The 14,164-nt window shown below is 53.9% G+C and overlaps 1 protein-coding gene across 1 annotated transcript; it reads left to right on the top strand.

The window, feature by feature from the left end:
- Positions 1 to 6,573: 6,573 nt before the first annotated feature.
- On the top strand, positions 6,574 to 14,164 carry ICMT (isoprenylcysteine carboxyl methyltransferase). Its single transcript, XM_070385122.1, has 5 exons — positions 6,574 to 6,842; positions 7,674 to 7,762; positions 8,629 to 8,798; positions 9,557 to 9,774; positions 12,851 to 14,164. Exons 1-5 carry the CDS (start codon positions 6,648 to 6,650, stop codon positions 13,031 to 13,033), a joined length of 855 nt encoding a protein of 284 aa, XP_070241223.1. The 5' UTR covers positions 6,574 to 6,647; the 3' UTR covers positions 13,034 to 14,164.

Raw genomic sequence — 14,164 nt, 5'->3', positions numbered from 1 at the left:
AGCCAGCCTCCTCTTCGCTGGGACCTCGGGACTGGGAGAGGTACTGTGCTGGGGTGCAGACTGGGCTCAGGGGCCCTCTGGCCCTATTAGGACCTAAACCACTCTCTTCAAGCTGGGGAGGGGCAAGCTGCAGGCAGCCTCAGGACAGGGCAGTCAGAATAGCTTCTCCTTCCTCCAGTCCTGAGTCTTCAGGCTGGACGATTCAGTCTCTGTTCCCTTACAGGGAAGGCCTGGGAATTTATTCCCCCAACCCCTGCCCCTTAGCCTTCTCAGGGTCCCAACAAGTGGGAGGTGGGGGTGAGGAAGACCACTGAGCCTCCAGAGAGCGCATCACTGGAGGCCCAAGATGCCAACGCCTTCTTCATTATTCAGGCTGAAGACTCAAGCTCAGAGGAGGAGGCCCCATGCCAGCAGCGGCTAGGTGCTCCAGCAAGACTCCTGGGCAATCCCTGCTTGGGCTTCAGCAACTGGACTACACTAGCGAGGGACGGGAATTGTCCATTCGGGGGAGTCCCTGGGTTCAAACCTACACATCTCCCTTGACTGAGTTCTCTTGGCCTCAGTTCATGAACATGCAGCCCCCTACTGCTGCTTGTGAGGGCGATGGGGAAGTCACAAGGACCCAAAAGTTCAGTACAGGAGCCCTGCTGCTGATGACTTTACAACCTGGCCTTTGCAATGAGGGGGAGGGGAAATTGCTGGGTCCTTGGTGGGCCCCCAACTCCCTAGAGCCGGAGCATCCTCTCTGACATCCACCCCCGCTCGGGGTATTGACCGGCCCTGCCCGGCAGCGGCGTTCCTAGGCGCCAAGCAGCGTGGAGAATCGCGCCCCTCCCTCCTTTCAGTCAGAAGCTTGGTGACCGTGGCTCTGAAGTGTTCTTCCTCCCCGGCCGCAGGGCCCTTAGTTCAGATCGGGACCGGGCCGGGCCCCGGGCGGTACGCGGGGCCGCGGCTGAACTGCGGGCGCTGGCACGCGCCGGGCAGCTTTGAAGCGCCGGGGCCGGCGGGGCCCGAGTGGCTTCCGCGCGCTCGCTCGGGCTTGGGGGCTCGCGGGGGGGCGGGTGGCGGCGCGGTACAAAGGTGCCTCGGGGCGGGAGGCGCGGCTGGGCACAAAGAGGGCAGCCGAGTGTTAAGGGCATTGTGCTGGCCCCACAAAGCCGCGCCCGCGCCCGCCTCCTCGGGACCAAACTCCTGGCGCCCCGCTGCGCGCGGGCTTCCAGCTGCGGCACATCTGCACACAGGAGGACGCGCGCCTCGCTCCGGCGGTCTCCCTCATCCCCGCTCCCTGCACCAAGGTGGGCGCGCGCCTCGCTCCGGCGGTCCCCTCACCCCCGCCCCGCTCTCGAGGAGTGCGGGCAGCCGGGCAATTTGTCCTCTAATTACTAGCCCTCCCCATAGACCGCCGTCCGCGCCTTTCAGCGCCGGCGGTATTAGCAAACCAATGGCCCTCGGCGCAGCAATCGCGGCCAGCAGCGGGGGAACCGGGCCCGCCCTCTCTCCAGAGTTAGGGCCGCAATAAAGGGGCCCACAAGATGCCCCCGCCTGCACCCAGGCATCCGCAGTTCCTAGAGCCAAACACTCCTCTAGAGCCCGTGCCTTAAGATCTTGGCCGCGCTGGGTGGGGCCGCTCACTTGGGTGGCTTAGTGTTTCTTAAGCAGTGGAAAATTGACCGCAAAATGCGCTAATTCGCAATGTTCTGCTCTGGCTGCGGGAGGCAAAGCCGGCCCAGGCAGCCCAGGGCGGCCCTGGAGGAATTCGAGTGGTTAAGCTCCGCCCCCGCCGGCTTAACGGGCCTCCACCTAGGCTGCCCCTACCCTCACCTTCATTCCCCACCCCTACCCCAGCACTGCCCGCTGCGTCCCCTCCCCCTCAGGAGGTCCTCAGGCCGGCATCTCCCCACCTAGACTGACTCGCCTCCCTCATTTTCTGGGCTTGCCCGGGTCCTCGCGCGGCTTTCTTGCCACCATCCTTGCCATCAACCTTGACTAAGCTGGTTGAGGATCGCACAGGACTCAAGACTGAAAGGAGATCTCCGTGCAAATTCTATCTCACCTTCCCCACTCCCCCATCTTCAGAGTGTTTTCAGCCACCCTTACCCTAGCCACCCTTTACCCTTAATTCAGGCTCTGTCTTCTGACAGCAGGTTCCCCCACTAAGTTAAAGGCAGATTTTTGCATTTGGCAAGGTCACTGGGAAAGACAGGAGTCTCCATCGAGATGCTGCTTGGAGACCCAGGCTAGGGACCCGCAGGTGTGTTTGCAAGTTTTGCGTCTGGGCATCCTAGACACCCTCGGGCAGGCCAGGCTCCGAGGGCGCGCAGAGGCGGGGGAGGCGTTTTTTTCCAGGTAGAGGGAGAGGCAGCGGGTTCACTTCTTCACTTAGTTCCCTGAGAGCAAGCAGAACCAAGCACCCTCGGGCTGCCGGTAAGGGCATAGACCAACTTAGAAACCGGACTTATGCAAGCCGGGATGTAGGCCACTGACTCCCTTTCCATCTTTAGCCTCTGGGGTTCCCAGAGGGCTTGGAAAAGAGCACAAGTCCAGGCAGAGCCCTGCGGAGATTGTGGAGTGGGGCAGAGGACAGAGGCCTCAGTTGCTCATTCAGGAAAAATTCCTTCTATAGCCCAGGGAAGTGTTGGGGGCCTTCCAGGGCTACTCAATGCCAGTTGCTTCCTCAGGCTGGGGAATTTAAGGCCACAAGTGACCTGTGCTTTTGTCCTCCCTTCTTCGATTTGGTTTTACGACTTTGGCAAAAGAAAGAACATCACAGAATGATGCAGCCTCTCGAGGGCCCTGGGTGGGAACCTCTTCCTTCCTGCAGTCCCTAGGCATGTAAAGCTACCCTAACCGGCGGTGCTGTGGAGGCTGCCCCTGGTGCAGTGACTGGAGGGAGAAAAGTGCGTACCCCTCCCCCTCCCACAATGTATTTCAAAATGGAATGAAGTGATGGCTCCATGTAATTAACTATTGAGACACAGCAAAAGCGCCAAAATGACTCAGCCAATTGTCTCCAGATGGGGTTGGAGAGGCTGCGATTGTTTAACTCTCTTTAGCAGGGTTAGGACTCCGAATAGCCAGGCAGCAGAGGGCCCTCCGGGGCACAAAGGCTGGGACTCCGGTGAGTGCATCAACACTGAACCCGGCTGGCCCAAAGCGGAGAGAGCGAATTCCCGGAGACCCTCATTGTCCCAGGCCTTTGTGCTTCTCCCCAGCTGGCTCTAATCTTTAAATATTTACCCGGCCCCTTTGTGCCCATATGACTTATGCACTTTGGACTGATGTGCTCATAAATTACAAGTCATTTACCAGACTGTGGGGAGGGGGCTTTCATGCCTGGAGCAGGGAGAGGCCAGAGGAAGGGAAAGGAAAAAAAGCTTTTGGAGGGTTAGAGTGAGCTGCAGCCACACTGGATAGGCCTCTCCTGGCCTCTGTGTGAAAAGTGGATGGGGCAGAGGCCTGTGAGTGACAAGGAGTCCCAGGAGACCTCTCTGACAATGTCTGACCGCCTGACTGGAGACCCACCAGCAGGAAGGAGGGAGAGGCAGAGTTCCCAAGCTGTTTCCGACTCGGTGTCACGCTTGGACAGGAGTCAGCTTTTCATCCTGGGAAGGTGGTGTGGATGGAGGTGCTTGGTTAGCACCCATCCTTGCCCCTGTCTCCTACTTGCTCTGCAGCAACCCCCCCCCCCCCCGCCGACCTTGCTACAATTCCTCTTACTTAATAAAGCAACCCTGTTTGAAAAAAGGGAGCCTAATTTCATCTCAGCCTGCAATTTAACTTGGAAAAGTCGATATGGTTCTTTAAAGGGCTCGCTCTTTAAAACTCTTGTTGGGCCCAGGATGGAAAGCCACCTCAGCTGGTGGGTGGGTGGCTGGCTGGGGGTCGGGTGGGGAAGGGAGGCCCCAGAGAAGGACCTTCCTGCATGAGAAAGGGGTCCCTTTGTACATGCCTTACAGCTCCTAGAACAAAACACATTCAAATGGTTATTTAGAGGTGGGAGGAAAAAAACAAAAACAAGCAAGGCATCTTCAGGCTGAGCAGTTTTTCTTTATTTTCTTTTGTACGTGTGCTGATCCTTTATCCTGGCGGATGACAAACTGGAGGGACACTTGGAGAGCTGGGTGGTGAATGGACTTGTCTGATTAGCTCCCTTTCCTCTCTGGTGGCAAAACCTGTTTGATCAGATCTCTGTTTGAGTTTCTGTCTGTATCTGTGTGAGTTACTCTTCCTCTGTGTGCCTGTGTGTATCTCCATGTGACTCTGTTTCTCTGGGTCTATGTCAGTGCATGCACACATTTGATTACTTGCCTTTACCTTCCATCACTCCCCTGTGAACCCTGGGTCCTGACAGATTCAGAACTCTAGTAGTGTCTGTCGTGTATGACTCTTTGGGACGCTATGGACTGTAGCCCACCAGGCTCCTCTGTCTCTGGAATTCTCAAGACAAGAATAGTGGAGTGGGTTGCCATTTCCTTCTCCAGGCTCTAGTGACTTCTAAAAATTCCCCTGCACCCCTAGTCTGGCCCCACCTGGGAGGGGATGATCTCCCCGTTCTTTCTCCCTTCTCCACGATGAGAATGATGGAGATGTATGGTCCAAGGGAAACTGATGGACAGAGAAGAGACAGTTGCTCAAGCCCTCCAGTCTGGATTACATGTTATTTTGTGCACCTCCCCCAGAACAGGAACTGTCCCTGGGGCAAATCAGATCCACTAGTCTGCGTGGAAAGCTGAGGCCACTGGCTAGAAAGGGAGCTTCCTGGGAGCAGCCCTCTACCCTAGGACCAAACTCACTCCCAGGAGTGAAGATGCAATAAGCACCCTCTAGTGGCCGTGAGGTGTCCTGGCGATGCTAGAGAGGTCTTGAGTCGGGGAGCTGGTAGAAACTGGGGGCAGTGGCAAGAATCCCTGCTCTCAACCCCCAGAAAAGGCCCAGGCTTCCTTCCCACATGACACTGCAACTGGGTGACATTAGATTTTTAAAACATTAAATCTTCTTTCAGTCCCCATCTACTGAGTTTAGCAAATGTCTTCTGAGCACCTTTTAGATACTGGGCTTACAGATTATCAACAGGAGATTGGAGTCAGGATCCCCATTTCACAGAAAGTTGAGGCTCATCGAGGTGCCTTGCCCAAGGTTACAAAGCTGCTGAGCCAGACTCTCCATCCTCCCCTGAACCCAGCTGTCCAGACATGAGGCCTCCTGCCAGGTTCCACAAAGACAGAGAAGGGTAGGGTGGCCAGAGCCTCAGATGCAGGCTGGGCTGACCACTAGGTGGGCCGGGCATATTGCTCGCTGCCCCACTGCTCTAGGTTCCAGCTTCCCCTGGGGCCTGTCCCCTATCCTGCTTCAGGCTGGCTTCCTCCTGCCTCTGTGTTTGCAGACTCTGTCCCCTCCCTCCCTCTCTTCTCCTGTAGCTGCCCTTGCTCTCATTTCCAGCCGCAGGCTGCCAGTACCAACTCTCCCAGGCAGACTCCTACCCCTCCCATGGGTCTCTCCTCGGGGTCCCTCTCATTCCTGCTCTATCCTCACTTGGTTCCGGCCTCACTCTCATCCCATAGTAATTTATTCTAGTCATTTGCTTACTTGCCCTTCTCCTCCATCATCCATCCATCACCCGAAGTGGAGGCATTTACCCTTCCAAAAAGGAACAATTTTTCTTTAGTTTCTTTTTTTGCTGTGACTTGGCATGCGGGATCTTAGTTCCCTGACCAGGGATGGCACATTGGCCCCCTGCATTGGAAGTGTGGACCGCCAGCCAGGAAAATCCAAAAAAAAAGAGCAATTTCTAATTATAAAATAATATATATTGATTTGGGCCATATGGGAAATACAGAAACCATATAAAAAAGATAGCTAAAGTCTCCCAGAGTTCCCCTACCACTAGAAGATTACTGCTGTGAAATAATTTTGGCTTCTATTCCAATCATTTTCCCAGGTTCATCCGTATACTTTTGTTTTTCCCAAGTGAAGTGAGGATCACACTGAAAAGTTTTTCATTCTGTCCTATAAAATAACGTCCTGAGGATTTCAACCGTTGGCCAACATTCTCCCCCGACACGAAGTGAAGTGGGCGGTCATCCTCTCGTGAATGCCGCAAGGGCCCCCAGCGGGGCGCTTGGAGACCCTGCCGAGGGCAAGGCGGTCCCTGCGCGCGGACCTTGCGGGGCCGGCCGGGCAGGGTTGGGTGGAGGCGGATCGCCGGCTCGCGCTTTGCATGCCCAAGTGTCGGTTTCGCAGGGGACCACACAGCCGGGGAGAGGAGAAAGCTATAGATTTCATGTGATTTTTCCGGATAAGGGACATCCTGAAGTTTGGGGCTGACTCCTGGCAGACACCGGTGGTGACTTCTCGGCTCAGGACCCAGGCTCCCCGCGGCGCCCCCCTCCGGCGCCCCCCTCCGCCCCGCCTGGGTCAGGTAGTTCCGGTTGGGGGCACAGTGGGGCGGGGCCGCGGGGCGGGGCGCTCCCGCCAAATTCAGGCCCCAGCCACGCGGCGCGGCGGTATCGCGAGAGCTTGCCCGCAGCGTGCAAGTCCGGGCGGCTCCCCTTCGCGGCCGGCGTCGGCGGCGCAGTGCGCAGGCGCGGCGGGCAGGTTTCCCAGGGCTACAGCCGGCGCAGCCGCCGGCTTGACCGCCTCCCTGCGCCATGGCAGGCTGCGCGGCGCGGGCTCCGCCGGGCTCCGAGGCGCGCCTCAGCCTCGCCACCTTCCTGCTGGGCGCCTCGGTGCTCGCGCTGCCGCTGCTCACGCGCGCCGGCCTGCAGGGCCGCACCGGGCTGGCGCTCTACGTGGCCGGGCTCAACGCGTTGCTGCTGCTGCTCTACCGGCCGCCGCGGTACCAGGTGCGGGCCGGGCCGAGGGCCGGGGCGGGGCTGGGGGCCGGGCGGGCTGGGCGTCGCGAATGGGCACTGTATCCCGCCGGGGACTAGGTCCAGGTCGGCCGACAGCGCGGCCCGCGAGAGGGGCTGCCTCCTCCGGCCGTGTTCTTAAGCAGTTGCGAGTTCAGGCGGCGGGAGGGCGCCCTCCCCGTCAGTCCTGGGGGGCGTGGGGTGCGGGCCCCCTCCGCCCGGCGGAGTGGGTGGAAAATTGCAGTTGGCGCGGTTCAGCAGCTGCGGCAGATGAGCGCGTGGGGTGGGAGTGAGCGGGCCCACGAGTTCTTTTATGTAATTTGAGGTGTGGAGAACTACCTACCTACTGTCAAGTCTGAGGTCAGAGGCCCCCGCAGTAACGTGGAAGGGGCTGGGCGCGGAGTCCTGGCTGTCCCGACTGGATTCGCTGCGTGGACTTGGGAGAATCCGGCCAATACGCTAGGTTTACGCTGTTTTCCCACAGCCCTGAATAATAACAATCCTAATAGTAATGGTAGCTAAAAACTTCTATAGCACTTCCTCTTAAGTACTTTACATGGGTCATTCTCACAGGAGTCCTCAAAGGTAGGTACTGTGGTCATCCCCATGTGTAGATGGAGAAGCCCAGGTGCAGAGAGGTTAAGTAACTTGGCCTAAGGCCACAGAGAGAGGTGAGTTTGGGATTAAGTCCAGGCAGCCCTGCTTCACCCCTTTAACCTCTGAGCAAGTCGACTCAATGGACTTGGTGGTGGCCTACTTAGGCCAGGAAGTAGGACATATGCTCTGAACAGCCAGGTGACTGAGCCTCTTTTGGGTCCGTTTCAGATAGCCATCCGAGCCTGTTTCCTTGGCTTTGTGTTTGGCTGTGGAGTGCTGCTAAGTTTTAGCCAGTCTTCCTGGAATCACTTTGGCTGGTAAGAAGTGCTTTGGGAACCATAGTTGTGAGTCAAGGGTGGGTGGATCAGAGGGTCAGTAGTGATGGTCCCGCATCCCTGGCTGGCTGAAGGCTAGTGAGGGTTCTGAGGGATTGAGGCCTCTAGCTTCCTAGATTCCTGCATCCTGGACCTCGCAGGTAGAAGCAGGTCTCTCGTGGCATCCTCCCCGTAGGTGTCCTCATCCACCGCACCTTCAGTAATGTGACCAGCCCTTCCCAGAAAGAGGGTCTTGGTCCTCAGTGACAGGAAGGGGCAAGGCTCTGGCTCGTCTTCACAGGCCTTTTCCGTCTCTAATTTCTATTAGGTCACATCTAATGCTTCCCCCACGGCCTGTGTAGGATTTTCCCTACACTATGATTTCAGTCCCTTGAGCCTTCTAGTCCCTGACCTGGATATGAACCAGTGGCTTCCAGGTAAAAAGCTTTATCTCCTATTGTCGATACTCTGAGCCATCTAATCTTCCTTTGCTGGAATTATTTCGGTTTTTTGGATTTTTGTATTCGACATACATCACTACTTTATTTTGATACTTCCCCCCTTCCATGTTTTACTGTGTGTAATGTCATTTTTTTTTTAAGGCAGAAGGCCCATAATGCCTTCCTAACCTATGTTTTTCTTTTTTTTCCCCTCCTCCTGTGATATTCAAAGACGTAGTCCCTTTACAACCCCACTTTCTGCAAACCTCGGGAGTAAGGTGGGTGCCTGTGCCTGATATCCACTCTCAGGTGACAAGAGAATATCATCAGATAATTCAGGGACAGTTCAGAACAAATCAGCACTTGGACCTATGGCTAACTTAATTCTCTTGCCTCAACTTACCTTATGTTCTTTTTGTTTTAAAATAGGTATATGTGCTCCCTGTCATTGTTCCACTATTCTGAATATTTAGTCACAGCAGTCAATAACCCCAAGAGCCTGTCCTTGGATTCCTTTCTCCTGAATCACAGCCTGGAGTACACAGTCGCGGCCCTTTCTTCTTGGATAGAGTTCACACTTGAGAATATCTTCTGGCCAGGTCAGTGTGTCCTGCCCTTCCTCTCCAGGGGAGATGGGCGGCTTCCATGGGGGCCTGAGGACAGTGGCCTGGCTTCACCTCCCAGGTCTAATCTCTCTGAGTGATTTTCCCCAGATCTGTATCCTCACTAAGCTCTTTATAAAGGGCGAGCTTCGCCTGTGAATTCCATCTCTGGATTTTGAATGGGGGACATGTTGACCTTTCACTTTAAGCCCTGTGAGACATAGTTTGCACCATCTAACATGAAGTTTCAGCCTCTGATAGCTGTAACCCAGTTTTATAATCAGGGGGTCTGGATCTGTTCATTTTCTGTGACTTGAGAAATTTCATATGAAAATGTTTACTAGCAAAAACCACTGCATCTGGTAGCTACTCTGACGTTGAACTTTGTGCAACAACTTAAATAACATACATCTAGTTCCTCAGATTCAGTAGAGGGCCAAGGTGGGAAATGCTGAGCCTTCTTTGTTTCACTTAGCTGCTCTTGTCCCCAGAGGAAGGATGGGAGCCCATCAGCTCTTTTCTCAATGCTCTAACTGGACTGTTGGTGCTTCAGAGTAACTGGATGAACAGCACAGCTTTGGGGGCTGTGTTTTGCTTATCATTAAGCTTCAGTGTAATCACCGATGCTGACCCCCCATCCCCAGCATGTTTTCTAGTGCCCCAGTCTTTGGAAATAGGTTAATTTTAAGCCTCAGAGGGAGAGCTCAGTGGTCCAGGGTCTTCACTCCCCCTTTGTCACCATCTCTGTCCTGCAGAACTGAAGCAGATCACCTGGATCAGCGCCATGGGGCTGCTGATGGTAGTATTTGGAGAGTGTCTGAGGAAAGCAGCAATGTTTACAGCTGGTTCCAATTTCAACCACGTGGTGCAGAATGAAAAGTCAGAAACCCATACTCTGGTGACCAGCGGAGTATACGCTTGGTTCCGGCATCCGTCTTACGTCGGGTGGTTTTACTGGAGTATTGGAACCCAGGTATGGTGTCAGAATCAATGCCATTCCCCTTTAAAGTTTTTAAAAATAATATCTTAAATCGACAGATAATTCAAATACCGTAAAACACCATTTCAGGGTGTATGATTCAGTGGATTTTAGTGTATTTACAAATAATTCAAATACTGTGAAATTCACCATTTCAGAGTATACGATTCAGTGGATTTCAGTGTATTTACAAAGTTGTTGGTTCTCCCCCACCTTTTCTTTTTAAAATATTGTGTTTATTTATTTATTTATTGGTGGTGCCGTGTGGCCTGTGGGACCAGGGGTTCCTTGACCAGGGTTGAACCTGGGCCCTAGACAATAAAAGCAGAGTCCTAACCACTGGACCACCAGAGAATTACCTGTTCGTCCTTTTTTTATTTTTAATTTTTATGAATTTATTTGTTTTTGGTTGCTCTGGATATCCTTTGCTGCTCGTGGGCTTTCTCTAGCTGCAGGGAGCAGGGGCTACCCTTCCTTGTGGTGCTTGGGCTTCTCACTGGGGTGGCTGCTCTTGTGGAGCTCTGTCTGCTCTAGAGCACAGTAGTTGCGGCGCACGGGCTTAGTTGCTTGAGGCATGTGGAGTCTTCCCAGACCAGGGATAGAACCCTATCTGCGTCGGCAGGCAGATTGTTAACCACTGGGCCACCAGGGAAGTCCTGGTCCTTTTTATATAGGTACACATGTTCCCTGCTGTGTTTCAAGTGATAATTGAATAAAAGTCAAAAGAACTGATTTAGTCTTTAACATTTTTTGCTGTATACTTAAACCTGGGTGTTCCAAACTTGTAAACTCTCGGCAGTTCTGGGTGCTGTTGCCCCATCTTTCGTACCCCTTTTCTACCTCTTTAACTTAGATTTGGAGCTTCACCCAGTGGGGTGCGGACAGAGATGCAGATGTGGGGAGAGCCCTCTGCCACTCAAGGGGCAGCTTAGCTGATTTTCATTAGAAGCTGCTATTAATGAGCCCTGATGGCGCTAGTGGTAAAGAACCTGCCTTGCCAATGCAGGAGACATAAGAGATGCAGGTTTGATCCCTAGGTGTGGAAGATCCCCTGGAGGAGGGCACGGCAACCCCCTCCAATATTCTTGCCTGGAGAATCCCCATGGACAGAGGATCCTGGCGGGCTACAGTCCATGGGGTCAAAAAGAGTCAGACACAACTGAAGTGACTTAGCACACAGCACAGCACACACACAGCACATTAGTGAGCCCAGAGTCGTGTGTCATGTTTAACGTGAGTAATGGAGGTTTGCTGGGTCTTAGGCTGCAGACTGAGCCTTATTTCTGGACAGTTGTCTGTTGAATCTGTTCTCTTAGACCTAGAAGGACTTGGCCAGAGTATGTGGGTAGAGCTTAGAAGATTCATCACCTCTTTGGGAACATCCAGTCTGGGCCCCAGGCATCCCATTGCAGGCTGGTACCTGGGGACCCTCTGGTGACCCCCAGTGGTATAGAAGGGGCAGGTTCTTCTGTGGCATTCGTTTAAAAACGTGCATTTCTGCAACTTCTTGTGTTAAGAATCACATTCTCTGGATACAGACTGATTGCAGAGGAATCATGTAATTTGCCATAAATGCTGACTAGTAAACCTAAGTGCTCTAGGACTCAAGGTTTTGTTTTCCTTTTTAAATTTATTTGGCTGTGTTGAATCTTCCCTGGTGGCTCAGTCAGTAAAGAATCTGCCTGCAGCACAGGAAACCCAGATTCGATCCCTGGGTCGGGAAGATCCCCTGGAGGAGGAAGTGGCAACCCACTGCAGTATTCTTGCCTGGTAATTCCCATGGACAGAGGAACCTGGCGGGCCGCAGTGCATGGGGTCGCAGAGTCGGGCAGGACTGAGCAACTGAGCACGCGCACGCCGGGTCTCAGGTGTGGCATGCTGGCTCTTTGCTGTGTCCTGGGGAATCTCCGTTGCCGTGCACACCGACCGCTAGTTGTGGGCTCAGCAGTTGCCTTGTGGCATGTGAGGTCTTAGCTTCCTGTTGGGATCGAACCCACATCCCCTGAGTGGGAAAGCGGATTCTTAACTAGTGGACCACCAGGGAAGTCCCTCAAGAGGTTTTCACACCTCTTTAACTGTAGATCTTTTTACACTGTGACCCAGCACACAGGTGTATGTGAATATAGAATAAATCTTTTCTGAAACAGCCCTTACCCTGCCTGTGTACAAAACATGCTGTGTTCTAGCTTGTTAGTGTTTGTGATGCTGTTTCTGATGCAGGGGATTGATTTCGGCTCCATGGTGGGCCGTGGCCTAAGAGTGGGAAGACCCACTGTAGGGTGTGCTGAGAGGCCTCACGCGCCTGCTGGGTGGGTGGGTCCCAACTCTGACGTTCACTCCTTGGCCTCCCTTAAGTAGGGTGGCAGCACCACCTCAGAGGCTTGCTCCGGGGCTTGAGTGGCTTACTGGTCGGTGGTAAAGGGCTTGGCTCATGCTGGGAACACAGGAGACACTCAGTAAACAGTGGTGAGAATAAGAAGTGAGGTCTGGTCACCCACGGAGGGAAACACATCCCGGGCAGGGTTGGGGAGGGGAGGTCAGAAGGCTTCCTGAGCTGAGCTAAGGAGGCACGATTGATGGCTCGGTGCTTTCTGAGCAGGGGGAGTGTTTCGAGGGAGGACAGTGTACAGTGTGCATGGGGAGGCTGAGCTGGGGGCAGAGGACCAGGGAGCTGTGGGGTGGGAGGGAGCAGGTCCCCAGGTGTTGGGTCGGGGCAGGAAGTGGACAAGCTGGGAGCCATGCAGGAAGGCAGTGGTGCTTACAACGGGAATTCACACATGGGGTCGCCCTTGTAATTTTTAGGTACCTGTCAGGTAAGAGGAACAAGAGAAAAGCAGACCAGCCAAAGCTACAGCAATGAGTGTTCAGTTCTGTTATGAAAGTGATTTCGGTTCATGGTGCTCTGGCCCTGGGCTCAGGGTCTCCAAGACCCCAGTCACATATCTCGAGAGTCTCTTGGGGCCCTTGACAGGAAGTCCTCTGTGGGTGTTGGAGAGCGGCTGATGCCCTTCAGGTTCACGGTGTGGAATCACACTGGCCCTGGCCCACTAACGCTGTGCTCCCTCCTCAGGTGATGCTGTGTAACCCCATCTGTGGGGTGAGCTATGCTCTGACAGTGTGGCGGTTCTTCCGCGACCGGACAGAGGAGGAAGAAATCTCGCTGATCCACTTTTTCGGAGAGGAGTACCTGGAGTATAAGAAGCGGGTGCCCACGGGCCTGCCTTTCATAAAAGGGGTCAAGGTGGAGCTATGACAGGCCCAGGGTGGCCCAGGCCAGGCCGGGGGCCTCCCGCTCCTCGCAGCCTGGGGACAGAACTGCCTCCTGTCGACCACTCTGCAGAATGGATTTTCTTAATCATTTTCTATGTCACCAATTATTCTTCTGGAATATCACTCAAAATCAAATGGTCAGAAGGCCTTAGGACCAAAGGAACCCCCCCCCAACCCCCCTACTCCCCACCGCCCTGGAGCAGCCTGCTCTTGGGCTGAATCAAGGTAGGATGTAGATTAAAGGTGGACAAGAAGCAAATAACAGCAATACCCAGCAGCGCCCCCAGACGTGCCTGGGGAGTGCCTAGGCCACACTTCAGCCCTCCACGAGGCTGGGGGTGTTGAGTTATAACCAAGACCCCTGGGGAGAGAGGTGAGCTCCCCCTCACGTGAGTGAGGCGCCTGCCGCAGGAAGGGGCGCACGGGCTTATTAGTGTTAGAGACACATTCAGAATCCTCACTTTAACCGAAAAACACAGACAACACAGCTTGAACCTCCTTATTTCCGTCCCTACATGCGTGAGCTTCTCTACAGTTTAAGATGCTTCCTTCGGTTCCTCACATATCTCATCCTATTTACTTACCTATTTTTTAAAAATAGCAGTATAAACTCAAAGTGGACTTAACACAGTGTATGAGCCTCACCCTTTATTCGGCAGAAAGGCAGCATGGATGCCCCCAGTCCTGGCTGAGGCTTCAGGTTACCAAGGCTCTCCGCGCCAGGGAGACAGTGGGCCCCTGTGGCTTTCCTAGGGTCCTGGCGCCTGCTCTCCTTCCAAAAGGGCCTGGCGTTACCAGTGACAGGCATGTCAAAGATGGGTCATTCGTCCTTTATCCAAGAAATGCTTCCTGGACACCTGCTCTGTGCAAGGCATTGTCAAACATTGAGAAATACTGCTGTCTGTTTATTTGGGGTTTATTCTTATTTTACCATAGCTTATATTTTTGTGTTTTGACTTAAATGTATTAACCATTGATTCCTATGGTCTGTTCTCAAACTTCCATCATCCCTAATGCCATTTCAGACTGTCTTCCGAAGGGGTTTGAGCATAAGCAACTATAAATTTCCAGCAAGTTGACTCATGAAAAAAATAGAGCTGAGATTTAGTCACTA

Source organism: Bos mutus, chromosome 16, assembly GCF_027580195.1.
Source record: "Bos mutus isolate GX-2022 chromosome 16, NWIPB_WYAK_1.1, whole genome shotgun sequence".
NCBI lineage: Eukaryota > Metazoa > Chordata > Mammalia > Artiodactyla > Bovidae > Bos > Bos mutus.
The sequence above is the reverse complement of the archived record's forward strand: the minus strand, read 5'-3'. Positions and strand labels throughout refer to the sequence as shown.